At 55.5% G+C, this 15,857-nt stretch overlaps 1 protein-coding gene across 1 annotated transcript in view; it reads right to left on the reverse strand.

The window, feature by feature from the left end:
* Positions 1-3,331: 3,331 nt before the first annotated feature.
* The window catches only part of CMIP (c-Maf inducing protein), a 227,574-nt gene continuing 215,048 nt past the window's right edge, over positions 3,332-15,857 (reverse strand). The window contains exons 15-21 of the mRNA XM_037142455.2: positions 13,409-13,525; positions 11,714-11,854; positions 10,926-10,973; positions 9,676-9,822; positions 8,779-8,884; positions 7,681-7,751; positions 3,332-5,232 (exon numbers count right to left, since the gene is read on the reverse strand). Coding sequence (XP_036998350.1) covers positions 5,179-5,232; positions 7,681-7,751; positions 8,779-8,884; positions 9,676-9,822; positions 10,926-10,973; positions 11,714-11,854; positions 13,409-13,525 — 684 coding nt within the window. The 3' untranslated portion in view covers positions 3,332-5,178. The remainder of the gene's footprint in view (positions 5,233-7,680; positions 7,752-8,778; positions 8,885-9,675; positions 9,823-10,925; positions 10,974-11,713; positions 11,855-13,408; positions 13,526-15,857) is intronic.

Below are 15,857 nucleotides of genomic sequence, written 5' to 3' on the forward strand. Positions count from 1 at the left end.
ACAGAAAGAAGGTAAAATATCTCAATACTTTTCATATTGATTACTTATGGAAAAGATAATGTTTGGGGTATGTCAAGTTAAAGAGAATATATTATCCGAGTCAGTGTCACTTGTTTGTTTTTACTTTTTAAAATGTGGCTAGTAGAACATGTCACATTATTTGTGTGGCTAGAGTTGTATTTCTGTAAGAGCTCTGGCCTCAAACAGCCACCCGGCAGGGGAGACCCCACAACCCCACGCCAGTAATGGGTACTGCTGGAACCCCAGGGCTGTGAGGGGCTGAAGACACCCCACAGCAGCCCCTGGGGAGGGGGCCCAGAGAGGCGCTCCCCCCAGAGAGGAGGGGTCCCATGCCCTGGGAGCCATCGGAGATTCCAGCATGTGGTTTTCTGAGCCTCCTTCCCGCCAAGCCCCTTCTCCCTGGCAAATCAGACAGGAGATGCCAGCCTCGTGTTTGAGGGAAACAGCTCACTGTTCCTGCCCTTATATTCAGAGGAAAAACAAACAGCCAAGAGGTCCTTTTGCCAGGAGCTTGGTGGGAGCCTTCCAGACCATCCTCAGCCTCTGGCTTCTGTGAGATGACCAAAAGTGCTTCGTTTCTGGAGGCGGCTCTGAAGGGCAGGTTCAATACACTGATGGGTAGTAGGTCGGGGACCAGGTGGATTCCCACTCCCTGCGAACCTGGGGTGGGCTGGCCCAGGCTGGCCTTCCTCAGCCTCAGAGTGGGAACAGGAGGGAAGGGCAGCATGAAATTGTCCAAGCCCCATCCAAACCTGGACAGTGCGCACTGCAAAATAAGGTAAAGTCACACATCCCGCCATGTACGGCTGTGCAGCTGTGCATTGCACATGGGTGCCTGCCACAGGTAAGGGAGTTGGTACATTTGTGATGTCAACGTTCCAGCAGATGGCAGTCTAGTGTTTTGAGGAGGGGACACTCCGGTTCACCAAGAGGCTGCAAAAGGATGGACGAGAATGGCTCTGATAGAAGCCACGGTGTCACTGGCACCACACCTTCCAGAGCCCAGCTAGAGAAGAGCAGCAACCACATTTTCTTTTAAAAAAATCAAGGCCAAATTATAACCTAGAAGAAACCAGTTCACTGTGGCATTTACAGCACTGGCGAAGTATTGTGTGACCAGCACCTACAGCCAATTCCGACAAGTTCCCGTCATTCTGAAGTAGAATTCTGAAGTAAAACCCTGCTCTCACTGAGCAGTTGCCCCCGCCCCTGGTAGGCGTCAGTCTGCTTTCTCTCTCTGTGTATTCCAGACGCTTTTTATGAAGGAAATCATACAGTAAACGCTCTTTTGTGTCTGGCTTGCTTCACTTACCACAGGCTGGGTTTCCGAGGCTCACCCACGTGGGAGCTGCGTCCCTACTTTACTCCTGGGGTGGGTGGGTGACGGACAGTTCACGGTCTCTGCGCACCACTTCTATTTACCAGTTCATTCGCTGCTGGGTACTTGGGTTGCGTCCACTGGCTGCCACTTAAAGGAGCTGATGTGTAAACACATACTGTAAACTACACAAATCCTAAGTGTGGAGTTCTGGAGTGTGTAAGCATCTCTGTATCCAGAGGCCAAGATGAAGGGCATTGTCATCCCCCAGAAGGTTCCCTCCTGCCTTCTCGGTTGGGGAAGAACCCCCCTGTCCACCCCTCACACACAGAGATAACCGCTACTGGGATCTCTATAATCACAGATGACTTGTGCGGGTTCATGGATTTTATGTAAATGGAATCATACAGCAATCATACCTCACTTATGTCTGCTCCTCTCACACAATGTAACGTCTATCCAATTAATTCACGTCATCGTGTGCGTCAGCCGGTTCCTCTCTTGCTCTGCAGGACTCCGGCACGAGTGTGCTGCTGTGGACGCGTGTTCCACCGCACTGTCCCACAGTGCGTTCGTTCACTCTCGTTAGTGGACTTTCCGGTTGTTTCCACTTAGGGGCTATTATGAGTAACGCCGCTATAAACACCCCAGTTGGTGTTTTCTGGTGGACGCATGAGCACAGTTGTCTTGGGCACACACCCAGGAGTGGGTGTGCAGGGCCACAGGGCAGGCAGATGTTTAGCTTTAGTGGGTATGCTTTCCAAAGCAACTGAACTGATTTCCACTCCTACTAGGAATGTTTGAGATGTCTTCTGTCAGCCACCACCCCACCTCTGAAAATGGGTGCAAGCCGCTTCTCAGGCACCCAGGTGCAAAGCTCTTTTGGCTCAGCTAGGAGGTGCCTCTGTGGCTAAGCTCAGGACCTGCTGACCTTGCAGTGTCCTTGGGGGTTTCCCAGCCTGTCACAGAAGGTCTCCCTCTCCAACCTGTCCCTCTGTCCCCTCGTGTGATGATCTTTGTCTGGGCTTCCCCTGCAGCGGGCTCTGAGATTCCAGTACAGGTAGCTTAGGTGGGAGGTGGTCCCAGGAAACATGAATGGGACCGTAGGAAAGTGGGAGGTGGGGGGAAAGAAGGGCAGAGTTCAACAAGCAAATGGGCCTGGGGGGCAGCCGGAGACTGGTCCCAGGGAGGCAGTCCAGGAGCCAGAGGGGCGGGGGCAGAGCCCCGGCGTGCCATCCTGACTCCTTGCTGGCCCTCCTTTCATCCCAATCACCCCATTCTGCAGTTCCACTCAAGCTTCTCGAGTCTCATTGTGTACATGGTCCCTGCCCTGGTCCTGGCTCAGCTCCATCTGTTCACCAGCCAGTAGGGGGATCTTCCCATAATGACTGGTTATCAGCTTGCCTCGGTCCCCTTGTTGACCTTGACCACGAGACCCAGCCCTTCCTGGCCTCTACTACCCCATTCTCTTTTTGACACATCGAGTTGCCTCTTGGGGACATCTGGGTGAATGGGTCTAGGTTTCTGAACTCAGGGAGCACCTAGGAAATGTGGGGTCTAGGGCCCACCCAGACCTGAAGAATCAGAATCTGTGCATTCCAGTCCAGCAGGTGGGGAGAAGGCATACTCACTCCTCTGAGGGGCCTCTGTGGGGCCCTGCCGCACAGCCATTCAGATCCACGGCAGGGACTCCTCCTGGGGGTGGGGGGTTTGTCCCCTGGAGACAGTGGGCAATATCTGGCAACATTTCTGGTAACAACCGGGGATGGGTGCCCCTGGCAACTAGTAGGTTGAAGCCAGGGTGCTGCTCAACATCCCACGATGCCAAGATTGGCCCCAAACGTCAACAGTGCCAAGGACCAGACACCACGGACCCATAGGAGAGGGTGACCAGGCTCTGCAGTGAGTCCCGACTCTGGGCCTGGGTTTCATCACCCTGCCCGCCCCTCCCTGCCCCACAAGACCCCCTGGAAGCCACACAAAGGCCACATGTCAATGAGTCACTTACAGTTTATTTTTGCCTGAAAGTATTTCACATCTCTGAACACAGCTACGTGACAGTAGTATGACCATCAGGGAAAGCAACAGTGCGAAGGGAAAAGGTGGCATGTCTCAGCTCTTCTTTGTTTTCCTTTAAAAAAATTTTTTTTTTGCTTCTGCTTTTTCCCGCACCAGAGTGCTGTAAAGTATGGGACTGGAGGGGAGATAATAAAACCAAACAACGGAAAACAACAAAAACGAAACACAAAACAACACTCACACGCACACGAAATAAAACCTGGCACGTAAAATGAATTAAGACTGAAACCCAATTTCTTTTTTTTTCCTTTTTTAAAAAAATGAGGGCATAGTCGGGGGGTAATAAAGTCTACCTAGCAAAGTATAAAACGACAAAAGCATGGTTTCCATTGAATAAGATTAAATATATATAAAACAATTACGTTGACTGGAGGTTGGGTCGGAGGTGCTGGAGGGGGCGTATTTGTGCTAAAACAACAGAAAAGGGGGCTTGGGGGAGAGGGGACCCCAAGTAAACTGTAAAGGGGCTGTTCTGTACAGTGAGGGCTTGTTACGAAAAAGCCGACTGTTTATAAAAGAAACAGAGGTGGCTGTCCTCAGGGCGGGTGGGGACAGAAAGGTATCTGCGCAGCAGTGGTCACATTCGGGGGGGGGTGGGGGGTGGTCGGGGTGGAGGTGACGTCTCTCTCTTCTCCCAGGAGACCATGCAAGGAGGCAGCATGCGTGAGGGGACCACGGGAGGGTGGGGAGGCCACAGGTCGCAGTGTCAGTCAGGGACAGGGACGGCAGAGGCCACCAGGGGTGGGAGCTCTTCTCCAGGGGTGGGGGGACAGCAGGTGGGCGCCCCCCACTCCAAACGTGTAAAGGGCGGAGAGAAAGCTGGACCTCGGAGGAGCGGGACTGAGATGTGGGGCTGCGGAGCCTCCTCCCCAGCCTGCTCCCCGCCCCGGGAGGGAGCTGGAGACACCGGGGAAGCGCACGGGAGTAGGTGGGCAGACAGAAAGACGGACGGGGAGAGGGCATTAGCATACAGAATCCATGACTAAAAAGTCATTAATTTCCCAAGGAGGTTCTCTGTTTTGTCTGTTTCCTTTAAAAAAATAACAATACTACTACCACTCCCCCGACAGCCGACTGGTTTTTACAGTACTAAATGCCAGGGGTGGGTGGGCGGGCAGCTGGGCGGGAGGGCGGGCGGGTGGGCGGGTCAGAGACTTCATAAATAAGAGGCAGGTCCCAGACCTGCAATTTGACAACATTTCTTAAATAGGCGCATTATTTAAATCTTATGTACAACAAGAATCACTTTGCATAGCAATGGCGAGGACACAGGACGGGTGGGATGATGGGACCGGACCTTCTTGTCCCAACTGCAGGGAGCTCTCAGCAGGAGCCTCAGAGGAAGGAAGCGTCCTTCTGGGCCCTGGAGGCCCATCGGGTCGTGTGATGGTGGCATCGGAATTGACTTTCCCCACATGGCATTAAACACAAAGGCAAAGAAAATCCACAAAGGGTCCCCCCCTTCCCAAGCCCCCCACCCATCCCCTCCCCGACCCGCTGATGCTCCTCTGGTTGCTACAAAGTCCATTTCAGATCAGGTCAAGGTTCCAATTATGAAGCTAAGAGAATTAGGCAGGGGCTGGGCGTACATATGAACCCCCTTCCCACCCCCTCCCCCAGCGCCCTCCGCCCCCAGAAAGACTCCCCCATCTATCTCGCAGCCAGGATGCTGGGGTGGGACCCCAGGACCGGCCGCTCTACGGCTAATTAGTCAAGAGTTATGTGTTGCAGTTGCAGACTCCTTCCTGCCGAGTGGGCCTTCACCAGGCCTCTGTGTAGCGGACATCCACCTCCTTCAGATTGGGGAGCTTGGCCTGCAAGGGAGCAAGAAGGACTGGTCCCAAAAAGAACCCGGCTGAGCCCTCCCTATCCTGCTGCTCCCTGGAGTTCAGATTCGGGCCACTTCAGAAAGAACACAGAGCGGCCAGGATGTTCCTGGCCCCAGGGAAAGCAGGCTGCCGGGCGCTCCAAGTCCCTGCCTCAGAGGGGCTCCGCATCACCTGCTGGCTGCATAGCCTTGGCAACCCTCCACCACATGAAGCCTCTTGGAGCCTCAGTTTCCTCATCTGTGGAGCAAATCTAAGTCCAATCCCAGGCTCACAGAACGATGCTAGGGATTAAATACTGAACCCACGGAGATCCCGCAGCGCCCTGCCCCACACAATGTCCTGTGCTTACAGAAGGGTGCCAGTCTCACGTACACATACTATTGCTTGTATCCTCACCACTCTCAGAAATAGGGGCCACTTTCAGCTGCAGGCACTGGGGGTCGGTGGAGAGTCTTGCACTTGCTACTACTCCCTAAGGCAGCTTCCTGCTCTCCATCCCTGCCACTCAGCCGCGCTCGCTCTCTTCCTCCTTTTATAAATAGTTGGTCTTTTCCTGACGAGCCTGCACTGCACAGAGAGGCTGCAGACCGGTCTCTTGCCTTTACTCCCTGCAATTTCCACTTCCCGGTGCACTGGCCAGTGAGCTCTTCTCCCCCACACAGTTCCTCACTGCTGCTGTGTTGTGCTCAATGGCCCCGACGGCCCCCCACTGCCCATGCACAGCCACACACGGGGCCTGCTCTCACCAGGACAACACGAACAAATATTTAGGCCAACCTTTCAAAATTAGGAGACTGCACAGGAGAAACTAGATTTCCAGGTTCTCTTGCAAACAAGAAGCCCCGGCTGGGCGGGGCAGTGCACTCCACCCGGCCTCCCCGCGTCCCCCTGCCACACGGAGGCTGGGCATCACTGGCCAGAATGGCCCAGCTGGTACCATGTGTCTCCCAAATGCTCGAAAACAAAATGCCTACTGAAAGCGACTTCCTCACACCTGGCTTACTACAGCCCCTCCCGCTTGGCCTCGGCAACGTTTAGTTCTCTGGAGCGCCGAACTCAGGGACGCTCGAAAACAGCGTCTCTCCAGCTTCTGGGAGTGCGGGGGTCTGGGGGGGTGGTGTTCAAATGCCCATCTGGACACAGCAGGTCTGGGGGGCCCTGGAGTTGGCATTCCTGACAAGCACCCAAGTGAGGGTGATGGTGCTGAGCTCTGAACCCTGTGGGTGGGCACCCAGGCTGGTTCTGCCCTCGCCCATCTTGCACCCTTGTCTCCCCTCTGCATGTCCCTTGTGCCCAGCTGTCTCTTCTGCCCTGCCTGGAAAACTTCTCGAGACTCCCTTTTGTGAAGACCCTTCTGCTTCAGTAAGTGGAGCTGGCTGCCGCTGCCCTGCTGGCCCCCAAACCCTGTCCCATCTGTTAGCTGTGCTGCCTCCTAGCCAGCTGCACCTCCGTGTCCCCGTTCCCAGCACAGGCCTGACACACAGTAGGTGCTCCATAGGTGACTGGAGGCTTAGCCAGGGAACAAGTTCCAGGCCGCAGGTCTGGCTGAGCTGGAGGCGGGAGAGAACAGGGGAGGCCTTCCCTGAAGGTGGGCCTCAGCTGAGAGCTGCCGGAAGGTCCCCTCCAAGCAGCTTTCCGGGCCTACGGGTGCTGCCGTGCTCCTGGCCCACCCGTGGCTCCTGGCTCAGCCCTCCCTTCCCAGCATGCCGGCTCCCTCGCAGCCCTGTGCACTCCTTTTGGGGCACTGTTACGGAGCCCAGGATGACAGGGTGGCAGGAGGCTGCCGAAAGCCCAATCCCTCCAATCCCCCACTCCCAAGACAGAAGTCCACTACCCAGGGTCTCTTCCTTCCGTCGATTTCGTCTCTCCAGCCTGGCTCCCACTGTGTGGCCGCACCAGTCCTGCTTCTGCTCTGGCTTCCGCTCCCCCTCAGAGAATCTGTTTTCCATCTAACAGCCAGAACAAGCTTCACATAGCATAACTCACTCCCCTGCTTAGAGACACTTGGGCTCTCCACTGAACCCGGATGAATTCCAGAGTCCTTCCAGGACCTGCGCGGGAGTATGGGGTCTGCCCCAGTCTATGCGCTTTCTCACGTTCCAGTCACATTTGCTAGTCAGTTCTTGCAACCCTTTCTGCCCTAGGACCACTGCACTGGTGCTTCCTCCTGCCCCTGCATCCTTGGCTGCTTACTCTGGGGTCCAGCTCAGGGACTGTCTCGACCCTCCCATGACAAATAGGCCACCCCTGCTTCCAACCCACTAGTTCCCTGCTGGCTTGCTCTTTATCACTTCTCTCTACCTGCCATTCTTTTCTTTGCTGGCTTATCTGTTGGTGTAACAGCCTTTCCTCCTGGAGAGTGAGCTCCATGCCCCCAAAACACCCCTATCTGGATGTTGGCTGGAGGAAGGAAAGCAGGATGGAATGAATTACCTTTAGATCTTCATAGGTGTCAGCTGAGAGCTTGGTGCTGTTCATGTTTAAACTGCAGAGACTCTTCATGGCTGAGCGAGAACAGACAGAAATAGTCATTAGGTCGGGGGCCCCACAAGGGGCAGCTACAGGTGGAAGATGGTCAAGCTGGGGGATGGGTTGCAGAGGCCAAGGCCCCTGCTTAGGAGATGGGGAGGAAGAGGCTCAGCTGGGGGGCCACTTGGTACAGAAAGTCTACTTCAGGCATGTGCAGGTCTAAACTGGTCCCTTGTTCCTGCTCTGCCCTCTGAGCCTCCAACTCTTCTGGTCCCTCTGGCTTGTCCCTCCACTGCCCAGACCAGATGTCTCCAGAACTCGATGCCTCACCCCGGACCATCCCTGATGGAATGGCCTCGCCCTCCCTTCAAAGGAACCCCGGAAGGTGATTCAAGCCCTTGGCTTCTCACAAGCAAGCCTCAAAAACCTCTGTTTGCATCAAGAGTTGTCCAGGGAACCTGTTAAAGACATGAACGTCCTGTCCCAGTCCCGGAGACGTGACACTGGGGGCTGGAGCGAGGCCCAGGAGCCCCCACCCACATGGTGTGACTCCAATGTCACTGAGAGAAGCAGCTCCAACTCTCATCCTCTCTGCCTTCCTTTCACCCTCTTGCCTGCCCCCACCCCCTCCTCCCCAGCCACCCCAAATTTGCCAACAACTTTGTCGAAGTCATGGCCACTGTCCAGCAGGCCTCCCCCTTGGCTAACTCCTACGCATCTGCCTGCCACACTCAGATCGATCATGTCCTGGATGCTTTCCTCGGTCCCTCCCAGGGGAGGGGCTATGACAGCATCAGGAGGGTATGGGCTTGGCTGGACTCATTTTTTGTTTTTCCATTAAAATTTAAGCTCCATGAGGGCAAGGATACTCCCTCCCCCATTATGTTCCTACCACCAAAAATGGTGTCAGGCACACAGTAGGTGCTCAGTAAGCACTTGTGATTAAATGAATCTATCCCAGCACGTAGCAAAGTGCACGGTGCCAAAGTGAAGGGAATGAGTATATGGGTGAAAGGATGGAAGCGGGCCTCGCCCACCCTGGCGGGTCCCTTCAGTACTCACAGCTGAGGGCCAGCAGGCCAGCATCGGTGACAGGCGTCTCACACAGGTTCAGCACCTGCAGCATGGTGAGGTGTTCCGACAGGAGGCGCAGGCCGGCGTCTCCAAACTGCGGGGCACAGAAACTCTCAGCCCCGGGGCTGACTTTGGCCCCCCCCCGAGGCACCCTAGGAAAGGTCCTCGAGGCTGGGGCAGCTGTGGAGGGAGGGGTGGGGGCAGAGCCCAGCTCTGAGGCCCCCTCCCAGCCTCAGGGTCTGTTCTCACTTCTCTCCAAAGCCTCAAATGCCTCTCCTGGCCTGGGTTCCAATCTAGCTTCTGCTGGTGGGACATGGGCCAGGCAAGCATCCTCCCTGCATGTTGGTTTAGCCACCTAACAAGGAGGGCTGTGAACAGGAAGTGACCTTTCCCTGGGCAGGACAAGGGGATGGAGGATGGAGGGTTGGGCCCGGAAGGCAAACTGACAAGAATGCCGAGTTTTATTCTGTACAATGTGAGTGACAGTGGGGTTGAAGCATCACAGGTGTGAAGTGGAGACCACCCATGTGCATCCATGCTAAATGCTTCACAGCATAATTGATACTGAGCACTGGCAGCAAGCACGGTGGTGCCATGGTCATTACTACGAGAGGCCCACAGCTGCCAACAAGCACAGGAAGGCTCTGCCTTTCAGCACCGCTTGGCATGTGTCTGCCCTGGGCCTCAGCAACTCCAAGTGTGAGATGGGCCACTGGGCTTCATAAGGTTCTAGGCCTCCTCTGACCTCTGGAAGTGGCCACTGAGCAAGGGAGGGGTATGGTCATCGGTGACGGGGCCGTGGGCTCTGGGCAGAAAGGCCAGCCACGGAGAAGGGTGCACGGAAGAGAATACGGACGGGGAGCAGTGTGCAGGGGCAGTAGGCACCTGAGTGGACCACAGGTTCAGCTGCTTGAGAGAAGGCAGTTTGATGAGGTGCTCAGCGCAGGCACTGGTTACATTGGTGAAGGCCAAACTGAGGTTCTCCAGGTTTCCGAAGGAGCCAGAGCTCAGCAAACGAGCCAAGTCTGCATCCTGCGAACAGAGGGCAGGTGGGGCCTTAGGGCTGCCAGGAACTCCCCCAAGACCCTGAGCTATCCCACACCCCTCCCCATCTCCTTTCCCTTGCCCCACAGAGAGCCACTTCAGGGGGTGGCAAATCCCCAGGAGCTAAGGGGATGACATGACTTGGTGGGTTGGGCCAAGAAGAGTGTCAGGGAGGGAGGCGCTATTCCTGTGGGTGGCAGCTGCCAGGTGGAAGAAAGAGCCTTCAGCGCTGTGACTCATACCCTGAGTCACTAACTGGGGTGTTCCAAGGCCAAGTCCTTCCCACAGGCGTGTGTGTGTGCAAAGACACACCCCACTCTCCCAGGCAGCTGCCTGTACCCATTTCCCATGTGGGAACACATGGCACCCCCTGGACTCTCAGGACTGTGGAGGCTGATGAATATCTAGCCCTAGACTGTGAGGCTGTTGAGACAAACATCCATTCTCCCTTCCATCTCAGTGACAGAATTCTTGGGTTATAGCTGCTACCTGGCTGTCCTGAATTAAGGCTAAATCTTTCAGCTGGCTGGGACAAGGATATATAAGGACATGTGTTGAGTGGAACTTCCACGAAGGTCCTTAAAGGGAAGGGTCATGTTCATCTTTGCCTCTTCCTTCTTCCTGCTGGCTGGTATATAGACAAGATGGCTGGAGCCTGAGCAGCCTCTTTTAGACCATGAGGTAGAGGCCCTGTGCCAAGGATGTAGGGCACCAGGATATGAGAAACTAAGATCCTTTGCAAAATGGAGATGGTAAGAGGCACCAACCTAAGCAGGTTGTTATGAGGCTAAAGGACTTAACACAGTATCTGGTACATAAATGCTCAATGTACCATTACCAATTAGCTATTAACTAATGAGCTATTACCATTACTGTTGATAATAACTGGTTAACGTATTAACACTAATAAACAATAATCCTTTTCACAACGTTCAGTTTCCTCCTTAAAAAGCTGGCCGTTCAAGTGCTGTGGGGTTTTAGTTCACCTCCCCCATCGCCTCCCACAGACAGTGCCATCCATGCCCAGCAGGGAGGGTCAACCCACCTGCGCCCCTCCACCTGGCCCCGCAGAGAGAATAAAACCAACTCACTGTGGACTTGGAGGGCAGTGTTAGCCTGGTGGGCCCGCCTTTCCTTTGCTGCAACAGAGACCAGGCTGATTATGACTCCACCTTTTCCGAGTTTCCTCCCCGCACCCCCACCGGTATTACCACCACCAGGGTTTCATTTTTATTTCTTGGTTGTATAAGGCAAAACAGTGGCCTTGGTCTGAGGGGCGGACCCCAAGGCAAGGTTTGAGCACAGGTGGTTCATTCCAGAGGTGATCCTGAGAATCAGGGAAGTGGGGAAGTGAGTCCACGAAGGCCCCTAAGGGAAGGTCTTGCTATCAGCCCAGCTGCCTCTGGGGACCTCTGGGAAGTAGTGGAAGAGTCATGTCTCAGAGTGACCCCTCCTGCATGGTAGGGGAGCTGCAGTGTCCACGGACCTGCTCCCCTTAGTCAGTGGCTGAGGGGCTGCTTTAGGAGACCAGGGGCATGAACTCCCTACCTCTTCCATTCTGCTGTGCATGCATGCGGACAGAGATGTGCTGGCATGGGAAGGCCAGGCCCCATGCACTGAAGTGGGATATGCAGATGTGTGGCAGGAAGGTGGGCACAGACAGTGGCTTTGGGGGTAAAACAGGACGTAGTCCTGGCCAGGGCCTCAACGAGCTGCATGACTTCGGGCCACTGACTTGACCTCTCTGTGCCTGTCTTTGAATGTCTGGTGGGTGCTAATCATGACCTCTTTGGATCTCAGAGGGGACTCAGCGAGAGAGAGGTCCCCACAGGTGCAATGGTCCCAGCCGCTCGCCTTGTCTGGCCAGCTGTGGACTCACCAGCTCCTTCAGCTCCCGCTGCCGTTCACACAGCTGCTCATACATGCGCTTCCCGACGCCGGTGCTCTCCAGGGTTGAGATGATCTGCAGCTGTGTGTCGTTGTTGTCGATGATGTTGTACTCCAGCATCAAGCACAGGATCTGACGAGGGCATGGGAGGCACGTTATCACTAGCCTGTGGCTTGGGGTGGAGGCAAACGGCCTCTCTAGCAGCCCCGTGTGTCCTGGAAAGGGGGCCTGAGGGTCTTATTTTGAAAATTAGCAGCCCCACTCTCTTGCCTCTGCATTTCTGGCCGTGTGACATCATGCAAATCACCAACCCTGCTTCCGGAATCTGTACAATGGGAAAACTGGTGTATGCCCAGGTGAGCGCACGACAAGCAGGCTCTTGGCAAATACACATGGAAACGATGCACACGAGGCCTGAAGATGAGACACCTCCTTTACCCCTCAGTGCCCGGCACTGAACTGGAGCCTGGTGGACACGTGCACTGCGCTGCCTCCCGGAGGGCCCTGCGCGGCTGCAGAGGCGCACTCTCCTTCCCAGCCCTCCCTGCCCAGCATCCGCAGGCTGATAGCTCAGCCTCTGAGATCTCCTTTCCTTTTCCACCTGCCCAGGAGGGCCAGCCCAGCCCTCACACCACTGCCTCTGCTCAGGCCTCTCCCTGGAAGTCCCCAAACAAGGCGCTCAGGATGAGCGCATGGGCTAAACTCCAAATTCCTCACTGGGCACCAGTAGGCTCTTCCTGATGTCCGCCCGCATCCCGAGCCTCTTGCCCCTGGACTTACCACGTTCTAGGGCCCTGGCCTCCCCTGTCCTGTTCAACCAAGCCTCCTGCAGCAGGCCTTGGCGGGTGCAGTCCCCACAGCCTGCAAGGCCCCTCCCCTGTCTCTTGCTAACCCCTCCATCTCAAGTCCCACCATTACTCCCACTTCCATGGGACCCTCTGCTGCTTTGTTGCTCTTCCCGCTGACAGAAGTCTACTCCTGTCCCCTAGATCACAACCCAGCCCTGGGGACTGAGTTCTAACAGGCAAAAGGGGCAGTGAGGCTGCCTGACTTCTGTGGCAAGTTTGGGAAAGCGACTGGGCTCCTGGCTGGCCTCTCTTTGCACAGTGGTTCTGGGAACTTTGGGGTGGGAGGGACAGAGGGGCAGGGAGAGGTGGCATGAGGGGCTGGGGCTGGTGTGTGTTCCTTCGTGGGTGGGAGTGCTACTCCCCTGGCTGCTGCATGGAGAGAGGCCTGGGAGCCCAGCTGGTTGAGTCCTCTCGGGCTAGTGCTGGACACTCAAATGAAGCCTTGGAAGTGACCTGGCCCAGCTCCCACCTGATTGACCCCACAAGGGACCCAGAGTGAGACCTGGGCAGCTGAGCCCAGTCACCACAAGCTCCATGAGCAAAGTAAGTGAGAATTATCGTTTGAAGGCCCCATTTGGGTTGGTCTATTACACAGCCTCAGACAAATGGAATAGAAACCTCCTCTCAGCAACTGGACAATACAGATTCCAGACGAAATTAAAAGACCTGGTTGGTGAAGGCCTCCTGCCCTGTGGGCTCAGAAGGGCTGGGGTCGCCCTGCCTTGACTGCTGCCGCATCTCCAGTTCCTGCAGTAGCTCTGGGCTTGGTGCCCACTCGACCGGGCCTAGGGACCGGGTGAGACAGTGGCCCTGCCAGGGACTCAGGACGGCTCCTTACCTCCACCATGGTCTGGTTGCCCCTCAGCGCCAGGAGCATGCAGGGTCCCAGCTTGTTTTCTGCCAGGGAGAGCAGGAATTTTTTGGTCTTGTAACAGGAGCCCATGAGGATGTGCACCTGTGAGGAGAGACGGCCCAGGTGAAGGGTGGCGCTTGCATCCCGTGTGAGGAAGGTTTGCGAAACCAGAAGACACGGATCGGACCACACCCTGTCTGGACAGAGAGACCTGACATGACCACCAGCCCCCCCAGGGGGGGTTCCAAAGACCGCTCCCTGACATGCTCCCATGAGCATGAACCTCGAGGACACTGTGCTAAGTAAGCCAGTGACAAAAGGATAAACCCAGTAGGACTGCTCTCATGCAACAGACCTAGAGCAGTCAGATCCGGAGACACAAAGGAGAATGGCAGGGGCCCGGGCTGGGGGCGGGGGCAGTGCTGCTTAGTGGGGACAGTTTCAGTTTGTGAAGCTGAAAGTCCTGCAGATGGGCGATGGTGGTCATTGCAGAGCAACGCCGATGTTCTCAATGCCGCTGAACGGTGCACTGACGATGGTTTAAGACGGTGAATTTTATATTACGTACATTTTATACATCTCCTCCCCCCAAAATACCCCTCCCTGCTGCCTTTGGGACTCCGCTGATACTCGGCCCTCTGGGTTCTCAGTCCTACTGAACCTAGTGGACACTTCTGGGCAGCCCTCGCTCAGGGAGCAGGGGCCTGGCCTCACGGGACACGGACCGGTATGGAGCCCTGCCTCCCTCCCCAAGCCCTCTGTAAGCCCAAAGGTATTCTGAGTGATCCCCAGCCCCAGAAATCCAATAGGCAAATTCTGCTTCATCCTGGGTTAGATGTGAGGCAGCCATTAAGGTAACTGTGCTTCAGAAGTCTGGATATTCCCGAGAGCTGGGGGCCCCAGAACCTCATTTGCTCTCCCGACTTCACACAATAGCAAATGCCCACCCATGGCTAGAAGCAGGGGCCTAATCAAGGGGACTTCTTCCTTGCCACACGTCTCCATGGAAATGACATGCTGCCATCCAGGGGCTGCCTGCTTCCTTCCTTCCACATATTTTTTTTCTGCTCCATTATTAACAACTCTGGCAACACAAATGCAGTCCCTCTGGCTATGAAGCTGCCAGCTCCCTGAAGTCTCTCACATAGTGGTTGGGGGGGACCACTGGGCGTTGCCATGGTGAAGCTGTGACGTCAGAGGAGCTGGGAGAGGTGGGAGAGGAGGTGCAGGCAGGCAAGGCCTCCACTTCCGGGATGCACAGTGCACTCAACAGGGACGGTCAGGAAGCAGGTGAGGAGTGGAGAGGGAGTGCGTAAGAAAAAGGACCTAAAAATAAGCCCCTTTTCAAGAAAGGTTCCGAGGGCAGTGCCTCAGTGTGTCATCACTGCAGAAACAACGCCGCTAAGTTCACTGTGGAGAGCTTCACGAGCAGCTCACCCTGCTGAATGGTCACCCAGCAGAGATGAGAATAACCACAGCCGTCACTTCTGAGCACTGACGTGTGCCGGACCCCGCACCTACCATCACTCGTAATCCCCATGGTAACCCCACGAAGCCAACACTATACTCCCTGTGTTACAGCTGTGGAAATTGGAGGCCAGAGAGGCAGGTTATGAGACCAAGGTCAACAACCTAGTGTGTAGCAGAGCTGCGATCTGAACCAGGTCTGGCTGATACTCTTGCTTCCTCAGGCTTGAGGACAGGCGTGATTGCGGAACTGAGTTGGTTTTGTCAGCAGTGAGATACCTGAGGTCGCCGGCCACCTGGAAGAGCACCTGGCCTGGGACATGGGAGTCTAAGCTCCTTTCAGGAGATGGGCACTCTGCTACCAGAAGTGGCCGGCTCCAGACCACCTGTGCCTGGGTCAAGGCAGAGACTAGGAGTCGGAAGTGCTGTGTGGCCTCAGGCAAGCCCTTGTACCTCTCTGGAACTATTCTAACACAGATGCAATTAAGGGATAGGGTTGCTGTGAAGATTAATAGTGCCTGTGAGGTGTTTGACACAACGCACAAAGGAAGTACGAAGTCGCCACGGCTGCAGATAATGGTTCGGTGACCTCATATCCCTCACCTCCACGGCGGGACGAACATCCTGACCTTGGCTTCTCACTGCAAGGCTGAAAGGAGCGGTGGCTCCACGGTACCTCCCAGAACCCTGTGCACGTTAGGCACGCGGTTCCTTGCTCATGTTGCCACTAAAATGAACTGTGTGAGCTCGGACAATTAACACCCCAGTCGGTAGCCTCCTCGTCTGTAAAATGGAGTAACAGTGTCACCTTGTCACATCGCCGAGTGAGACTGAGAGAGAAGTCAAGCCCCTGGCTCGGAGCCTGATCCGGTAAGAAACGAGAAAGTGACACAGTGGACGTCATCACTGCCTTCTTCAGGAGCAGCGTCATTTGAGCCTGGCAACTCCCAGGCTGTCCACAGTGGCT

This window comes from Artibeus jamaicensis, unplaced genomic scaffold, assembly GCF_021234435.1.
Source record: "Artibeus jamaicensis isolate MK-2021 breed Jamaican fruit bat unplaced genomic scaffold, CSHL_Jam_final contig_464, whole genome shotgun sequence".
In the NCBI taxonomy this organism is placed as follows: Eukaryota; Metazoa; Chordata; class Mammalia; order Chiroptera; family Phyllostomidae; genus Artibeus; species Artibeus jamaicensis.